This window comes from Manis pentadactyla, chromosome 4 (assembly GCF_030020395.1).
Source record: "Manis pentadactyla isolate mManPen7 chromosome 4, mManPen7.hap1, whole genome shotgun sequence".
NCBI classification, from domain to species: domain Eukaryota; kingdom Metazoa; phylum Chordata; class Mammalia; order Pholidota; family Manidae; genus Manis; species Manis pentadactyla.
The window spans coordinates 79,982,884-80,002,824 of record NC_080022.1 but is presented as its reverse complement, the minus strand read 5'-3'; the positions used below and the strand labels follow the sequence as shown (position 1 = coordinate 80,002,824).

Here is a 19,941-nt window from a genome sequence, read left to right as displayed (position 1 = left end):
AACTGGATCACTGTCTAACCCTATACCCAAAAGTAAATTCAAAATGGATCAAAAGACCTGAATGTAAGTCATGAAACCATAAAACTCTTAGAAAAAAACATAGCCAAACTCTCTTGGACATGAACATGAGCAACTTCTTCATGAACATATCTCCCTGGGCAAGGGAAATAAAAGCAAAAATGAACAAGTGGGACTGTATCAAGCTGAAAAGCTTCTGTACAGCAAAGGACACCATCAATAGAACAAAAAGGTACCCTACAGTATGGGAGAATATATTTGTAAATGACAGATCCGATAAAGGCTTGACATCCAAAATACATAAAGAGCTCATGCACCTCAACAAACAAAAAGCAAGTAATCCAATTAAAAAATGGGCAGAGGAGCTGAAAAGACAGTTCTCCAAAGAAGAAATTCAGATGACCAACAGACACATGAAAAGATACTCCACATCACTTGTCATCAGAGAAATGCAAATTAAAACCACAATGAGATATCACCTCACACCAGTTAGGATCGCCATCATGCAAAAGACAAACAACAACAAATGTTGGCGAGGATGTGGAGAAAGTGGAACCCTCCTACTCTGCTGGTGGGAATGTAAATTAGTTCAACTATTGTGGAAAGCAGTATGGAGGTTCCTCAAAAAGCTCAAAATAGACATACCATTTGACCCAGGAATTCCACTTCTAATATTTACCCTAGGAATGCAGCAGCCCAGTTTGAAAAAGGCAGATGCACCCCTATATTTATCACAGCACTATTTACAATAGCCAAGAAATGGAAGCAACCTAAGTGTCCATCAGTAGATGAATGGATAAAGAAGATGTGGTACATATACACAATGGAATATTATTCAGCCATAAGAAGAAAGCAAATCCTACCATTTGCAACAACATGGATGGAGCTAGAGGGTATTGTGCTCAGGGAAATAAGCCAGGTGGAGAAAGACAAGTACCAAATGATTTCACTCATATGTGGAGTATAAAAACAAAGAAAAACTGAAGGAACAAAACGGCAGCAGAATCACAGAACCTAAGAATGGACTAACAGTTACCAAAGGGAAAGGGACTGGGGTGGATGGGTGGGAAGGGAGGGATAAGGGCAGGGAAAAAGAAAGGGGGCATTACGATTAGCATGTATAGTGTGGGGGTGGGGCATGGGGGTGGGGCTATACAACACAGAGAAGACAAGTGGTGATTCCAGAACATCTTACTATGCTGATGGACAGTGACTGTAATGGGATTCTGGGGGGGACTTGGTGAAGGGGGGAGCCTAGTAAACATAATGTTCTGCATGTAATTGTAGATTAATGATAACAAACAAACCAAAAAAAATACAAAAAAGAAAAAAAAGAAAAAAATCATCAGGACTAAAGAAGACTTAACACTACCAACAAATTTAAAATGACTGACATTCAAAGAACACTGCACCCAATAATTACAGACTACACAAGTTTTTCAAGTGCATATAAAATATTTGAGCTAGACCATATACTGGCCAATAAACCAAGTCTGAACGCATTTTTACAAAATTAAATCAGGTTCATTCATGAATTAGGTTGTTCAATGGAAACAACTTAATATCCACCAATAATAATACATAGATAATTGGAAAATCCTAAATATTTGGAAATAAACACATATGAAAGATAGTATAAGATATTTTGAGCTGAACAAAATGGAAATACAACATAAAAATTAGTAGGATCCAGCTAGAGCATTGCCTAAAGGGAAGTTTATACCCTTAAATACTCACATTCAAAAAGAGGAAAGGTTTAAAATCACTATTTAAGCTTTCACTTTAAGGAAAGTTGAAGAGAAATTAAACCCAAACTAAATCTGGAAGGAGTACAAAGCATCCTGAGGAAATGTTATGTCTTGGTTGTGGTGATAGTGATAACGACATAAGCATATGAAACAACAAACAGGCAATAAAATATATCAAACTTTGTATCTTAAATGGGTGCATCTTATTTTAAGTAAATATAAGTACATTTTTAAAGAATTATGCAAAGGTCAAGAATTTTGCCATAACTTCTCCTGTCTTATCTACCCATAACAAGAAGTAACAGATTATCAGGTAAATTTGATAATGAAACCAAAGAGTTGATAATCTCTTTAAAAAACTATCATAAATAATTCTGACTATAATTTATTAAAATACTTCAATGTAATATACTCACCTACTTGCTTACCTCCTAGTTTTACAGGTTCTGTCTCTAAAATATTTAATTTGCCACTTTCTTGGTTGTCATTGCACAAAATAAGACTATGAGACAACTGATTTGCAGTCAGGTTTGCCTGAAGCTTTTGAATTTCTGCTTCTTTTATTGCAAGCATAATCCTAGCACAAAAGAAAATTAGCCAAAAAATCATTAGAAAGATTTTATAAAAACATTTAATACTATTTTCACTTTTGAGATTAGTAAAAATTTTTGACTCTGATATTACACTATTGGGCAAGACATGGAAATGCTTATATATCACTGACTTGATTGTAAACTGTTCAGCGACTTGAAGAAACTGAGAGGGGAGGAGAAAAAGATGGTGGAGTAGGAAAGCAAGGCAGAAATTGCCTCCCAAAAACTCATAAAAGAAGAAAATACAGCAAACACAATTAAACCTGAAAACAACCTAAGACCGCAGAAAAGACCAACTGTACCTGAAGAAGAAAAGAAGATCACACAGAAAAGGGTAAAGTGGCAGATCCCTGATTGAGTGAAACCCAAGCCATCCCCCAACCCAGTCCACAGGCAGGAGAAAGAGGAACAGAGCAGGGAGAAGATAGGAGCCCAGGATCTCTGCACACCTGGCCCTGGAGATTGGCTCTGGAAGCATGAGACGACATTATTGGGTTCTGGTGATTAGTGGGGCTGACACCAGGGACAGGTGGAACTATTTGGAAGGCTGAGACTCCAGCCACTTGGGGAGAACACACAAGCTCCACATGTTCCTCAGACACAAAACAAGAGGCAGCAGTTTGAAAGTGTGGAAGAGTAAGAAGAAAAAAGGTACCTTTAGACTGGGTTTGAAATAGAATGATCAGCCATTTATGATAGACTTATACAGTAAGGAAACTATCCTTGAACCTCTGGTAATCACAAAACTAAAGCCTACATTAGATTCACAAAAAAAAAATTTTTTAAGAGAAATCCAATCACAACAATAAAGAAAATCATCAAATAACAAGAGAAGAGTATAAGACAGGAAGAAAGTAACAGACAGAAGCTATAAAAACAACCAGAAAACAACTATTAAAATGGCAGTAAGTACATACATATCTATCAATAACTACTTTAAATGTAAATGGATTGAATGCACCAATCAAAAGACATAGAGTGGCAGAATGGATAAGGAAACAAGACCCATCTATATGTTGCCTAGAAGAGACTGATTTCAGACACAAAGACATACACAGACTGAAAGTGAAGGGATGGAAAAAAGATATTCCATGGAAATAATAGGAAGAAAAAAACAGAAGTAGCAGTACTTACATCAGACAAAATTGATTTCAAAAGAGAGAAAGTAATAACAGACAAAGAACATTACATAATGATAAAGGGGTCAGTCCAACAAGGAGATATAACTATAACAAATATCTATGCACCCAACACAGGAGCACCTACATATGTAAAACAAATACTAACAGAAATAAAGGGGGAAACAGACTGCAACACATTCATTTTAGGAGACTTTAAAACACCACTCACATCAATAGATAGATCACCCAGACAGAAAATAAGTAAGGAAACAGAGGCACTGAACAATACATTAGATCAGATGGACTTAAAGAGATATCTATAGAACATTCCACCGAAAAGCAGTAGGACACACATTTTCTCAAGTGTACATGGAACGGAACATTCTTCAGAAGAGATCACATACTAGGCCACAAGAAGAGCCTTAATAAATTCAAATACAAATACAAAATACAAATAAATTTCAATTTATTGTATCAAGCATCTTCCCAGACCACAATGTATGAAACTAGAAATAACTGACACAAAGAAAACAAAAAAGCCTACAAACACAGGGAGGCTAAACAACATGCTTCTAAATAATCAATGGATCAATGTAGAAATTAAAACAGAAATCAAGGAAACATGGAGACAAATGAACACAAAACAAAACAGCCCCAAACTGTGGGATGTGGCAAAGGAAGTTCTAAGAGGGAAGTACACAGCAATACAGGCCTACCTCAAGAAACAACAGGCCCAAATAAACAGTCTAAAGTCACAATTAAAGAAACTAGAAAAAGAACAAATGAAACCCAAAGTCAGCAGAAGGAGGGACATAATCAAGATCAGAGCAGAAATAAAATAGAAAAGAATAAACAATAGAAAAGATCCATGAAACCAAGAGCTGGTTCTTTGAGAAAATATATAAAATAGATAAACCCCTAGCCAGGCTTATCAAGAAAAAAAGAGAATGTACACACATAAACAGAATCAGAAACAAAGAAGTAATAATCACAATGGATGCTGCAGAAATACAAAGAATTACTAGAGAATACTGTGAAAAATTATATGCCAATAAATAGGACAACTTAGAAGAAATGGACAACTTCCTAGAAAATTATAATCTTCTAAGACTGACCCAAAAAGAAACAGAAAATCTGAACTGACCAATTACCAGCAATGAAATAGAACTGGTAATCAAAACACTCCAAAAAACAAAAGTTCTGGTCCAGATGGCTTCACAGCTGAACTCTACCAAACATTTAAAGAAGAGGTACCCATCTTTCATAAACTATTCCAAAAAGTAGAAGAGGGAACACTTCAAACTCATTCTGAAGCCACCATCACTCTAATACCAAAACCAAAGACACCACAGAAACAGAAAATTATAGAACAATATCCCTGATGAACATAGATGTAAAAGTACTCAACAAAATATTAGCAAACTGAATTCAAAAATACATCAAAAAGATCATCCATCATGACCAAGTGGGATTTATTTCAGGGATGCAATATTTTTACACCCATCAATATCACATACCACATCAACAAAAAGAAGGATAAAAACCACATGATCATATCAATAGATGCTGAAAAAGCATTTGACAAAATTCAACATCCATTCATGATAAAACTCTCAAAAAAATGTTTATAGAGGGTACATACCATATATGACAAACTCACGGTCAACATCATACTTAATAGCAAAAAGCTGAAAGCTTTTCCTCTTAAATTGGGAAAAAGACAAGGGTGCCCACTCTCACCACTTTTATTCCACATAGTACTGGAGGTCCTACCCAATCAGACAACAACAAAGAGGTAAAAATGATAAGAAAAAAAGTTAAACTCTATTTGCAGATGACATGATATTATACATAGAAAATCCTATGGACTTCACCAAAAACCTATTACAACTAATAGTTAAATTCAGCAAAGGTACAGGATACAAAATTAATACACAGAAATCTGTTGCATTCCTATGTACTAACAAACTAGGTTAAAGAGAACTCAGGAAAACAATTCCATTTAGAATTTCATCAAAAAGAATACCAAGGAATAAACCTAACCAAGTCAGTGAAAGATCCTTACTTTGAAAACTATAAGACACTCAAGAAAGAAATTAAAGAAGACACCAATAAATGGAGATACACCCTGTGCTCATTGATAGGAAGAATTAATATTGTCAAAATGACCATCCTGCCCAAAGCAATACAGATTCAATGCAATTCCTATCAAAATACCAATAGCATTCATCAATGAACTAGAACAAATAGTTCTAAAATTCACATGGAACCACAAAAAACCCCAAACAGCCAACGCAATCCTGAGAAAGAACAAAGCTAGGGGTATTATGCTGCCTGACTTCAATCTCTACTACAAAGCCACAGTTACCAAAACAATTTGGTACTGGCAAAAGAAGAGACCCATAGATCAGTGGAACAGAACAAAGTCCAGATATAAATCCACACATATATGGTCAATTAATATACAATAAAGGACCCATGGATATACAACTGGGAAATGACAGCCTCTTTAACAACTGGTGTTGGGAAGACTGAACAGCTACATGTAAGAGAATGAAACAGGATTATTAACAAACTCCACACACAAGTAAACTTGAATCAAAGACTTGAATGTAAGTCATGAAACCATAAACCTCTTAGAAGAAAACTTAGGCAAAAATCTCTTGAACATAAGTATGAAAATTATTTTCTGGACACATCTCCTTGGGCAAAGGAAACAAAATAAAAAATAAACAAGTGGGACTACATCAAACTAAAAAGGTTCTGTACACCCAAGGACAACAGCAGCAGAACAAAAAGGCATCCTACAGTATGGGATAATATATTCATACACAAATCATCCGATAAGGGGTTAACTCATCTGCCTCAACACCCAAAAAGCAAATAACCCAATGAAAAAGTGGGCAGAGGACCTGAACAGACATTTCTCCAAAGAATAAATAAAAATGGCCAACAGGCACATGAAAAGATGCTCCACATAGGTAATCATCAAGGAAACGCAAATTAAAACCACAATATCACCTCACACCAGTTAGAATGGCCACTATTCAAAAAACATGAATAACAAATGTTGGCGAACATGTGGAGAAATAGGAACCCTCCTACACTGTTGGTGGGAATGTCAGTTGGTGCAACCACTGTGGAAAGCATTATGGAGATTCCTCAAAAAACTAGTAACAGAAATACCATGCAATCCAGTAATTTCACTTCTGGGAATTTAAGTGAAGAAAACAAAACCCTGATTCAAAAATATATATGTACCTCTGTGTTTATCAGCCATTATTTGCAGTAGCCAAGATATGGAAGCAACCTAAATGTCCATCAATAGATGAATGGATAATGAAGATGTGGTGCATAGACACAATGGACTATTAAATAATAGTCTATTTAACAGACTATTAAATAATAGGCCATAAAATAGGCCATGAAAAGAAAATAAATTCTGCCAAGTACAACAACATGGATGGATCTATTGGGTGTTATGGTCAGTGAAGTAAGCCAGGAAGAGAAAGACAAGTACCATATGATCTCCCTTATTTGTGGAATATAAAACAAAGCAAAACAGAATTAAAAAACAGCAATAGACTCATAGAAACTGAGGAGCAACTAGTGATTACCAAAGGGGAGCAGTTGGGGCAGGTGGTGATGGAAGGGGAGGGTGATAAAGGGGCACAATAATTCACAATACCAATGTAAGTTGGTCATGGGGACAGCTGTACAGCAGGGAGAATATAGTCAATGATTTTGTAATATCTTTCTACATTGATAGATAGTAAGTGCACTAGAGGGGGTGAGGATTTAATAGGTAACTGCTGAACCACTGTTGTACATTTGAAACCAACATAAGGTTTTTATTCAATGATACTTCAATAAAAAAAGAAGAAACTTAATTCCTAGCAAAATTGATCCACCAATTTCACTTTAAGTTTGTAGTTTGCAGTACTGTTTATAATAGAAGAAAACTGGAAATGAGGTAAGTATCAATAAAGGAATAGATAAGTAGTCACACAGTTATAGGATAGATTACTATACAGCTATTTAAAGTAAACAGACTAATCCATCCAGTCACCAATCACTCTACCTACTTCAACATGGATGAATTAAAAAAACTATGGTGAGTGAAAAAGCAAATTGCAACAGTATGTATATACTATATATTTTTGTGTGCGATTGTAAACATGGGTGGAAAAATATACACCCAATTCCTGATAGTGGATACCTAGGGGAATGATACTAGTGGTAAGGATCAAAGGGTATTATCCATACTGTAATGTTTTTTTACTTAAAGGAACAGATTTGAAAAAAAATCACAAGATGTTAAGAATCAATTCTTAGTCATGGAAACACAGAAATTACAATACTCTCTGGACTTTTCTGCACATTTTTCAACTCCACAATTGAAGATCATAATCATCAATTTAAAAAAACATTGCATTTGTTACAACTCGAGCATCTGAAAACTGTACCTCAAGTCTGAAATCACCATTTTATTTGCCTCACAGCAGCCAATGTAATTGTCTTCCTTGTTTGACAAACTACTCATCTGGTGCTTAGAAAGAGATGATTTAAAACCAAACATTTCCCTTTTTAACTGCAAATTAAAAAAAAACATATATAAACTTATAATATCTATGATGTAATTATTTTATTATTCAGAACTCCAAGTGTGAAAAATTGTGTGTATTTAATAGAAACCTAATGTCCATCAATAGAATGTATAATTACATTAAAATATATTAAGATAATGGAAAAACTACAATATTTAAAATAAACCTGTATTATATAAATCATTATGGAGATATAACATAACATTAATTGAAAAACAAGAGGCACACATAGTATTTTCCAAAGTATACTAAACTGTGTGTGTGTATGTGTGAATATATCCTTTTTTCTAGATCATCCATGTGTGACAACATTTAAAATACAGACAGGAAAGATATACATGAATTTCAGAATAGCAGCTATCTCTGAGGAGAGAGAGAGAAATGGGATCTAGCAAGGTATATAAAAAGGCTTTATCTGTAAAATTTTGTTCCAAAAAATCTGAAGTGGGTATCACAATATGTTACCCAAATTCAGCAAATGTGCTATATATAGCACCTATCATAGTATATTACCCAGATTCAGCACATGTGTATATTGGAATACTAGAGACTTTTTTTATATTAGTTTTTAAATGGGGCAAGGTAAGCACTTAAATAAGACCCTCTTCAAACTATAACCAAATCACACTTTCTAGAAATGAAAAAAAAAAACACATTTCCAAACCATGTTATTCCCAGCACTGCATGAAATACAAGATCAAGAATGTATTATACCACCTTCAGAATCACATATGAAGTAATTTTTTATGTTGAGCTAAACGGGAATATCAATTTAAAGTAAATGCTATCTGTACCTAATTACTATCAAATTTCAAAAGCAAACCATACATTAAAAAATTTAAGCAAATAATCAGCATCCTAGGAGAGTAGGTATAGCAGTAAGCCATGAAGCAGAAGGGAACTAAGAATTGTATGTTCTAGTTTTAGCTGGACAAGTTATTTACTTTCCTGGGTCTACATTTCTTCATGAATAAAATGATGGTATTCAGTCAGATAATTTCTGGTCTGTTTCAGCTTCACAATTCCATGATTGTATTAAACTGGTAAGAGTCTACCATCTATCCTTATGTGAAACCAATGATGCACATTTGTCTATAGCTTTCTCCTGATCACACCTTTATTTTACACTTATCAATAACAAATTTCTGATACAGGAATACTTCTCCCTAGTCTCACTTACAAATATGGTTGTATACATAACTCAAAGAGAAAATGTGGCCAGCTGCTATCATGGAAACATTCTAATGTTTTGTGCCTGTCTAATAAGTATGTGAAAAGTTGCTCAGTATTATTTAGTCATTAGGGACATGAAAATTAAAATCACTATGTGATACTACTTCATACCCACTAAAATGACTATGATAAAAAAAAAAAACCATAACAAATGTTGGCTAGGATGTAGAGAAACAGGCATACCCAAACACTGCTGGTGAGAACATAAAAAATGGTACAACCACTTTGGAAAGCAGTTTGGTATAAATTTATCATATAACCCAATTCTTCTCTGAGTTATCAAGAGAAATGAAAACAAGTCCACACAAAGACTTGTATACAAATGGTCACAGCTGAATTTTTCAGAATAGTCCAAAAGTGAGAACAACCCAAATGTCCATCTATTGTGACTGGATAAACAAAATGTGGTATATTTATACAATGGAATAATACTCAACAATAAAAAGAAGAAAATACTGATATACATCACAGTGAATGATCCTCAAAAACAGTAAGAATGAAAAAGACCATGTAATTTAATTTATACAAAATTTCAGAACAGACAATTCTCTTAAGGCAGAAAGCAAATAGTGGTTTCCTGGGAGTAGGGGTGGGTATAAGGATCTTTCATGCACAATTATAAATGAACACAAGGGATCTTTTGGGGATAATGGAAATGTTTAAAAACTGGATTGTGGTGATTGTTCTAAAACTTACAAATTTATTAAAAATCACTGAACAGTACACTTAAAACAGTATACAATGAACAGTGAATTTTGTGGTATGTGAATGTTACTTCAATAAAGCTGTTTTGTTTTTTACAATCTGTGCCATTCTTATACATGGCATTTGAGAGACTGAGAGAGGGTGCAACAGTAGAAAAGCAAGCACAGGAAAAATCAGATATTAGACAGAAAGAAATTGATGACTAAAAGTACAGACATATAAGGAAAAGACCCCAGAAGCTAATAAAACAGTCACAAAGTGATGATCTCTTATAAAGCACTTGAGTAAAAAATTTCCTTTTCACATCTACTTACTGGTAACTGAGTCAAAGTTTTTTCCAAACTTCTCAGTTCCACCCTTGAACTTTCTATTTCTTGCTGACACAAGTCCAGTCGCTCATTCTGTGTTGCAATACGAACCTTTAAGTCTCGATTTTCATTCATTAAAGAAAATTTTTCTCTAAGTATTTTGTCTTTGTCCTCTAACTCACTCTCTAGCTTCAGAATACTTTGTTTGGATTCAGTTAGTTGTGCCATAACTTCTGAATTTTTCACTGCCATGATCCTTAGTTCTTCTTTTCCATTGTTATTTTCTTCTTTTAACTGTCTGTGAAGAAGAAGGTATAAAAATGGAAATAAAACATACATTCATTTTCTGTAATACTTAGTTAATATCACTTTAAAAATATTTTAAAGCCTACTTCTGAAATAGTAATACCTGCTCACATTTACTGAGTGCCTACCTTCTGCATACAAGGCACTCATAGTCGTGTGTGCTTAGCACTATTATTACTCCCCAATTATAGATGAAGAAATGGAGGCAAGAAAGATTACAAAACTTGCCCAGTGTCTCACAGTAAGGCAGGATAACTCCACTATCTTGGGAGCATTTCTGCTCCCTTTTTAAAAGTGTTAGACAGGAGATCTAACTCCAAAATCCTGACACAACATTTTGCAGTATCAAGAAAGTTCTAGATCGTATAAGGAAAAATCATGAACTATCAGCCACAACTCTAAAAGTCTAACCAATTACTAAAAGACTACTAAGCAGTAATATTTTTAAATATAAATACCTATAAAACATGTCACACATTAGAACAATCTAATCTTTAGAACTGTTATTGAACTTCATCAGTTTCCTTCTCCACATTTTAACATCTCTGAAATAAAGTAGAACCAGTTGACTGATTGAGTTGAAGAATTTGTATTTTACTAACTAGCTAATGTGGTCACACTACAAGGATTTTATGTCTGTGTCTATTTTCTCTAAATATATGCAAAGCAAAAAAGTTGATCATATTACTCTACAAATATATTAATACCAACATGTTTTACTTAAAATCCTAACTTTATACTTTATACCTAGAAAAGAATTTCAGTCAGGAAGCCTATCTTTCTACATAATTTAAGGCCAGAATTACTGTGTACAAAATACTCTATTTTAAAATGTTTCCATTTTTTCTCAATTTTCACACAAATGTCTTTTTTCCACAACAGGGTACTATACCTTAATTTCTCTTTCAGAATCTCAAGTTCATTTTTATATAGACCACACTTTTCCTGTAGCCTTTTATTTTCTTTTTCACAGTTAATTAGATTTTTCTCTAGTATCTCTTCTTCAGCTTGAACCTAAAACAATAATTTGTTTTAATTGCACATACTAATGTGATCATAAGTTTTAGGTGTTTCAAACTAAAAAGTAGTGATTTCAGAAATAAGCACAAGAATATGAAAGACTGCCACATGTTTAAATCCCCAGCCTTGTAGCAAAAGGAACAAAGTGAATTTCCTGTAACAACACAGGGAGGAGGATGCCACTATGGGTCCCGAAATGGTTACAAGCCTATGACAGAGGAACAAAGGCACCATCAAAAGCAAAAGTGTTCTGGCCTCCTGTAGAAACTGCAAGCAAGCCATGTAGGGATATCGCATCAAGTTATTAAAGGCTAACTTTAATACAAATGTTTCAGATAAGAATTTTTTAAATATTAGCAATAGAATATGCCCACTGAAATTACAGTCCAAAATTTGAAAGATAAAAGCCTCCAGGATGGAGTGGAGGATTGGGCAGATCTGCCCCACCTTATTTGTTACATCTACCTAACTACAGGTCTTCGCTAAACAGTTTGAATTTGATAATCCTAATAAGTGTGAAAAAATCGTCTTTACATTTCACTCTTCCTCCTTTGTAAAATCCTCCCTCTCCCCAAAGAGAGCTTCACTCCCCCTACTAGCTTAACTCTACGTCCCCTTCCAAATAACCTTATTAAAAATCCCTTCTATAGTATTTAATTCCCATAGAGACCTTCTCCAAGGCTTCAAAACAGTGATCTGATTAATTCACACTTATGACTTCAGTATCTAATGGGATCTTATTTTAAAATTTTTTAATAATAATAATTTTCTTCTACCCTTCTACCTTTCTTTGCACAGAATCATTAACTTCCTCTGTTTCAATTAGTATCTCCAGATGGAAGTCTCTCAATCGGTTTCTCTTGACCAGACCTCTCCTCTGACTTCAACATCTGAATATATAACATGTGGCTTTCCTCCAGACAGGATTTATTATCACGTAGTACTGCATGAAGACACTAAATGAATGGAACATTAAGCTTCTATACTGTAGAATCTGTTCAAGGAAACTTCCCTCTGAGAGACAGAAGTGAGCCCATGTCAAGGTAGGTCCAGGGAGACCAACTAAAGGCTACATAATCTTCTCTGCCTTCATTTTCATTGAGGTGTTGGGAACAAATCTCCTGCTTCTACTTCCATAGCTCTAATCTCTGCTCATTTGCCCTATCTTTCTCTGTATTTTGCTCCTTCTCTTGTCTTCACTCTTTTCTCTCTTTGGATAAAGAAATTTCTGCTCATTTTAAGAAGATTGCAAATATCATTCTTAACTAATATTTATAAATTCTTTTTTTCAAATGATTTTATTATGAATTAGATCATAAAACGTCTCCCTGCTTTAACCATAAACAAGCATATTCTATTTGTCTATATTTTTAAGATATAGACTGTAATACAAAACAATAAATTTGTACAACTGCCTCTTACCTTTTCCAGTTTTTCAGCTACTTTTTCTTTATAATGTTGAAAAGCTTTACTCAGCTCTTCAGCATTATACAGTGCTTCATTCCTTTGTCGTTCAGCTCTAAAGTTAAAAAGGCATAATTAATAAAAAGTACAGAATGCTCTGCATTTGAATAGTTAAGTTCCAAAGTAACCTATATTTAATTATAAGGAATATAGAGAAACAGATTTCTTTGTACTAAAAGAGTATTAGGCGTAAACTGCAAAATGAAGAATGAAGATTAGATTATAATAGTTTCTTCACTATATGAGTATGAAAAAATATATACAACATAAAACACTTATAAACTTTGAAACATAGAGCAATTTTTGTTTCTCTGTCTGGAAAAGACAGATTAGGGAAATAGTCTGAGGCTGTATAATAAATTTTCAAAGACCAGGTATTAATTACAGAATCAGTCCTCTGTCTAGTATATTAAAAATACTCAGTAATTCCTGTGACCCTTGCAAGGTCAAGTAAATTTTCAAAAAGGTATTTCAAAAGACAGTGACTACTACTGATACAAGATATAAAAATCTAAACAAAATCCAATCACCACCAAACACTGTCTTTAAGCCCAACTGTGCTGCCTCACCTCTAACTTGACCCTGATCTTTCTTCATATTTCTCACAGGAATTGAGACTATTGGCCTGGAACTTAGTCAATTTCATACCCATACCTAAAACATTTCTATCTTTAAACCTACTCGCATCATGTTCTTTCCAGTGTAAGAAAAAGTAAGTGACTATTCTCTTAAGCAAGGTGAATTCCTCTATCTATATTCTGGATCTCAGCTCTTCTCTGTTGGCTTACAAGTAAGTGAAAGAATCCATTATTTTGTGAATATTAGTGGTTCTTAAGTCTGAATGGCAATGTTGATGTCAGAGATGTCTATATGGTTCCAAAGTTCCAGATGAAAAGTAATTTAAACAATAAGAGATTTATCTGAAAATCTAAGAGAATATATTCCATTCCTTAGACTGAATAGCAATATAGATTTCACAGAGCAATACAGAGTTCAGAGTTTAGACAGCAAAGGGTACCTGTACTTCTCAATTAAACAAAAACCTCCATAGATATGCTTTCCTCTGTCATCCTTCCCTTCAAGCCAAACTTACCCAATACACAGCTACCTACCCTTCATCTCCACCAATTTAAAAAAATGTCACAACATATTTCAGCCACACAGAAAAGTATGGATACATATATCCACATACTCCCACCCTGCTTAATGAATCTTAACTTTTTGCTACTTTTGCTTCACGTGGCCTTTTTTATTTCAACCAAACAAAACACTGCGGACACTGAAGTTGACGTCCCTGTGAGTCCTTCCAAATCCCAATCCCTTGACTTCTTCCACAGAGGGTAGCCCTGGTCTTTTTTTAAATTACCATACCACTACACATTTGCATGTTAACCTATATCCACAAATAGTACATCGTAGCTCATCTATTCTAAAAGGCACACACATCTCTAAAACTGGTATATCATAGTTGCATGGTGGTATTCTTGTCTTAGTGATTATTAAAATAATGGTGCACCTTAAAATCTTGTCATCTTATACTCAATGAAACATCATAGTCTTTTATCCATGTTTTTATACCATATATGAATGGAACAACACTGTGCATGTCCTTCTGCAGATTACTTTTGTTCAGTATCATTCAAGATCTATGTTCACTCATGTGACTATAGTTCAGTTTTTTAAATCTACTATGTATTATTTTGTTTTATGAAAATAATACATTTTTTCGTTTTTCAGTTGATATATATTCAGGTTGTTTCCAGGTAATACAATGTTGCAGTGAACATCCCAGTGCATAACTCCTTGAGAGAGTTTCTTTATGGTATATGACAAGGACATGAATTGTTAGATAATTTCCAAAAGGCATTTCAATGTTAAAGGTACTTAGTAGGTGCACCTTCAACTTTTATTAAATCCTTTTTTAAAAATTAGTACAGTAGCTGTACCAATTTACACTCTCAACCAGAAATGTATATGTGAGTTTCTGGTGTACCACACCTTCACCCACACTTCCAGAAGCAGTATAGAGTAACAATAAAATGATAACCTATTTAAGCTTCCCAAAAATCAATAATGAGGTGCCAAAAATGAGATACTGAGAAGTTAAGTAACTTACTCAAGATCTTACACATTACAGTGAGTGCAACCTGTTTCCAAAATCTCTCTACTTAACCACTTTGCACTACTACCTCTGGCATGGTATTCAATTCAGTGGGACATAGAGCCATAGTGTGCGGGTTCAAATTCTACCACTACCACTTTCTAACTGTGTGATCTCAACTTCTAATTCAATTTATTCATCTGTGAAAGGAGGATCTTACTGACCTCATAAATAGAGTAAATGAGCTATATATCTTAAAGCAGTTAGAAAACTTATTATACATGGCAAAAGTTCATTGTTATACTTCTCATCAAATTTAAAACTCTTCAATCTAATAGTGTGAAATGACTGCAGTTTTACAACCTCACTGTGGTTTTAATCTGCATTTTTGATGACAGTGAGATTGAGCAATTTTCCAAGTTACACTGGCTATTTGGGTTTCCTGTCCCTTACCTGTTCAGACCCTTTTTCTTTTATTACTGGACTTTTTCCACCCTTTTCTTATAGACTTGTGAGATTTCTTTATAAATTCTGGACTCTAATCTTTGTGATATTGTATTATGCAAATGTCTTTTCCACTTCTTAAAAAATGTGTTTTACAGAACAGAAAGTTTTTATTTTAATAAACTTAATATTTAGCAATGTTTTCCTATACTATTTATGCCTTCCAAATCTCATTTAAAACAGTCTTCCCTACCATGAGACATCATGGAAACTATTCTCCTACATTTTCTCTAAAAGTTTTTCTTTTCACAACTGTATCTTTAATTCATCTGGAATTTTTTTTGTATACAGGTACAGGAAGAAGCAGGGATCCTATTAACTTTTTTTAAGTCAATAATCAGTTCTCTCAGCATCACTATAAAATTTTTTTTTAATTCTTGGTTTTTAAAAAATTTTTGTTTTAAGAATTTTTTTTTTTCCTTTTTTTTTCTTTTTTTTTTTTTTTTTTTTTTTATTGAAGGGTAGTTGACAACAGTATTGCATTACATTAGTTTCAGGTGTACAACACAGTGATTCAACATTTATATACATGATAATTCTAGGTACCAGGTATCACCATACCAAGTTGTTACAATATTTTGACTATATTCCTTATGCTATACATTACATCCCGGTTACTTATTTATTTTACAATTGGAAGTGTGTTTATATATATATATATATATATATATATATATATATTTTGTGAGGGCATCTCTCATATTTATTGATCAAATAGTTGTTAACCACAATAAATTTCTGTATAGGGGGGTCAATACTCAATGCACAATCATTAATCCACCCCAAGCCCAATTTTCGTCAGTCTCCAATCTTCTGATGCATAACGAACAAATTCTTACATGGAGTACAAATTCTTACATAGTGAATAAGTTACATGGTGAACAGTGCAAGGGCAGTCATCACAGAAGCTTTCGGTTTTGTTCATGCATTATGAACTATAAACAGTCAGTTCAAATATGAATATTCATTTGGTTTTTATACTTGATTTATACGTGGATACCACATTTCTCTATTATTATTATTTTTAATAAAATGCTGAAGTGGTAGGTAGATACGAGATAAAGGTAGAAAACAGAGTTTAGTGTTGTAAGAGAGCAAATGTAGATGATCAGGTGTGTGCCTGTAGACTATGTGTTAATCCGAGCTAGACGAGGGCAATAAACATCTATGTATGCAGAAGATTTCTCTCAGAACATGAGGGGGGAGGTTCTAAGCCTCACCTCTGCTGCTCCCCATTTTCTCACCAGATGGCCCCCTGCGACTGTGCCTGTCTTAGGTTGTTCCTCCCTTGAGGAATCTTACCCGTCTCTGGCTAACCAGTCATCTTCCGGGGCCATACAGGGAAATGTTAAGTTGGTAAGTGAGAGAGAAGCCTTATTGTTTGAAAAGGTTAGCTTTTTACTTCTTTGCATATTTATGCCCTGTGGCTTCTATGCCCAGCATTTGTCTTGAGGTGTCTTTACCACTTGGAAGAATTATGATACTCAGTAAATTCGACATGTGGCACGAGTTCTATTTAAAGGTTGTGATTAGGTAGGAAGAAGAAAAGCTATAGAAGTAGCAGGCAGAAGAAAACCTGGGAAGATTGATTATTTCTTTGACATATCTTCTTGTAGAGTAACTTCAGCATGGATAGGTTTTAAACTACTAATTAAATTGTGCACACACATTAACATAATAGGAATATAGTTACCTAACCAAAGCATACCTGTAATTACCAGCCATCTCCAGTGAAACCAAGAAAACCAGTTAGGCACCTTAGGCATTTGTGAAAACTTATCTATGATATGGTGGATATTGTCCGACTGAACTTAAACAGTCTGAGAGAATTCAGATAAACTAGAACAACCCATTCCTGGGGACTGTTCATATCCCATATGTTCTTTTAACGATAAATAGTCTGTGTCTGTAAGATTTTGGAGTGCTACAATTTGCACTTCTCCTAATTCTTGGTTGAGTTCCAACAGTATAGATCCAGTCCAATTTTTGTTTTACTGTATCCACAGGCCAGCTTAGATATCTCCTTCATCATTCCCATGGCAAGTCCAGGAACTGGTGGGATGAGTGCATCTACACCTGTGACAGTGCGTGGATCTTTGTTGGAGTCTTTTTTTTTTTTTGCTGATCATCTTCTGTCATGAGTCTTCCCGAGAGTGCTGATGTTGGAAGTTCTTTTTCATATCGTATCTTAGTTCATTTTCGGGGTAGCCCAATTAGGCTTTGATCCTCTGTATAAACACAAACAGACCATTTGCCTACACTTTTATATGCCCTTTATATCATTGTGTAGAACTCATTAGAGGTCACCACATAGGAACTGCTTTTTTTTTTTTTAATCATTAATCTACACTTACATGACGAATACTTTGTTTACTAGACTCTCCCCTATACCGGGTCCCCCCTATATACTCCTTTACAGTCACTGTCCATCAGCGTAGCAAACTGTTGTAGAATCACTACTTGTCTTCTCTGTGTTGTACAGCCATCCCCTTTCTCCCACCCCGCTATAGATGCTAATCTTAATACCCCTCTTTTTCTGTCCCCCCTTATCCCTCCCTACCCACCCATCCTCCACAGTCCCTTTCCCTTTGGTACCTGTTAGTCCATTCTTGAGTTCTGTGATTCTGTTGCTGTTTTGTTCCTTCAGTTTTTCCTTTGTTCTTATATTCCACAGATGAGTGAAATCATTTGGTATTTCTCTTTCTCTGCTTGGCTTCTTTCACTGAGCATAATACCCTCCAGCTCCATCCATGTTGCTGCAAATGGTTGGATTTGCCCTTTTCTTATGGCTGAGTAGTATTCCATTGTGTATATGTACCACTTCTTCTTTATCCATTCATCTATCGATGGACATTTAGGTTGCTTCCAATTCTTGGCTATTGTAAATAGTGCTGCGATAAACATAGGGGTACATTGGTCTTTCTCATACTTGATTGCTGCATTCTTAGGGTAAATTCCTAGGAGTGCAATTCCTGGGTCAAATGGTATGTCTGTTTTGAGCATTTTGATGTACCTCCATACTGCTTTCCACAATGGTTGAACAAGTTTACATTCCCACCAGCAGTGTAGGAGGGTTCCCCTTTCTCCACAGTTTCGCCAACATTTGTTGTTGTTTGTCTTTTGGATGGCAGCCATCCTTACTGGTGTGAGGTGATACCTCATTGTAGTTTTAATTTGCATTTCTCTGATAATTAGCGATGTGGACCATCTTTTCATGTGTCTGTTGGCCATCTGTATTTCTTTTATGGAGAACCGTCTGTTCAGTTCCTTTGCCCATTTTTTAATTGGGTTATTTGTTTTTTGTTTGTTGAGGCGTGTGAGCTCTTTATATATTCTGGACGTCAAGCCTTTATCGGATGTGTCATTTTCAAAGATATTCTCCCATACTGTAGGGTTCCTTTTTGTTCTATTGATGGTGTCTTTTGCTGTACAGAAGCTTTTCAGCTTAATATAGTCCCACTTGTTCATTTTTGCTGTTGTTTTCCTTGCCCGGGGAGATATGTTCAAGAAGAGGTCACTCATGTTTATGTCTAAGAGGTTTGTGCCTATGTTTTCTTCCAAGAGTTTAATGGTTTCGTGACTTACATTCAGGTCTTTGATCCATTTTGAGTTTACTTTTGTATATGGGGTTAGACAATGGTCCAGTTTCATTCTCCTACATGTAGCTGTCCAGTTTTGCCAGCACCACCTGTTGAAGAGACTGTCATTTCGCCATTGTATGTCCATGGCTCCTTTATCAAATATTAATTGACCATATATGTCTGGGTTAATATCTGGATTGTCTAGTCTGTTCCATTGGTCTGTGGCTCTGTTCTTGTGCCAGTACCAAATTGTCTTGATTACTATTGCTTTATAATAGAGCTTGAAGTTGGGGAGTGAGATCCCCCCTACTTTATTCTTATTTCTCGGGATTGCTTTGGCGATTCGGGGTCTTTGGTGGTTCCATATGAATTTTTGAATTATTTGTTCCAGTTCATTGAAGAATGTTGCTGGTAGTTTCATAGGGATTGCATCAAATCTGTATATTGCTTTGGGCAGGATGGCCATTTTGACGATATTAATTCTTCCTAGCCATGAGCATGGGATGAGTTTCCATCTGTTAGTGTCCCCTTTAATTTCTTTTAAGAGTGACTTGTAGTTTTCAGAATATAAGTCTTTCACTTCTTTGGTTAGGTTTATTCCTAGGTATTTTATTTTTTTTGATGCAATTGTG

The 19,941-nt window shown here is 34.8% G+C and overlaps 1 protein-coding gene across 9 annotated transcripts in view; it reads right to left on the bottom strand.

The window, feature by feature from the left end:
- The window catches only part of CCDC18 (coiled-coil domain containing 18), a 202,971-nt gene that overhangs the window by 134,081 nt on the left and 48,949 nt on the right, over positions 1–19,941 (bottom strand). For 7 of the 9 annotated variants that reach the window (XM_036906533.2, XM_036906528.2, XM_036906529.2 and 4 more), the window contains 5 exons: positions 13,082–13,178; positions 11,532–11,653; positions 10,445–10,631; positions 7,947–8,071; positions 2,183–2,343 (listed from right to left, as the gene is read on the bottom strand). In XM_036906533.2, coding sequence (XP_036762428.2) covers positions 2,183–2,343; positions 7,947–8,071; positions 10,445–10,631; positions 11,532–11,653; positions 13,082–13,178 — 692 coding nt within the window. Of the gene's footprint in view, positions 1–2,182; positions 2,344–7,946; positions 8,072–10,339; positions 10,632–11,531; positions 11,654–13,081; positions 13,179–19,941 lie in introns of all 9 variants that reach the window. The other 2 variants (XM_036906534.2, XM_036906530.2) reach the window with 2 other exon arrangements.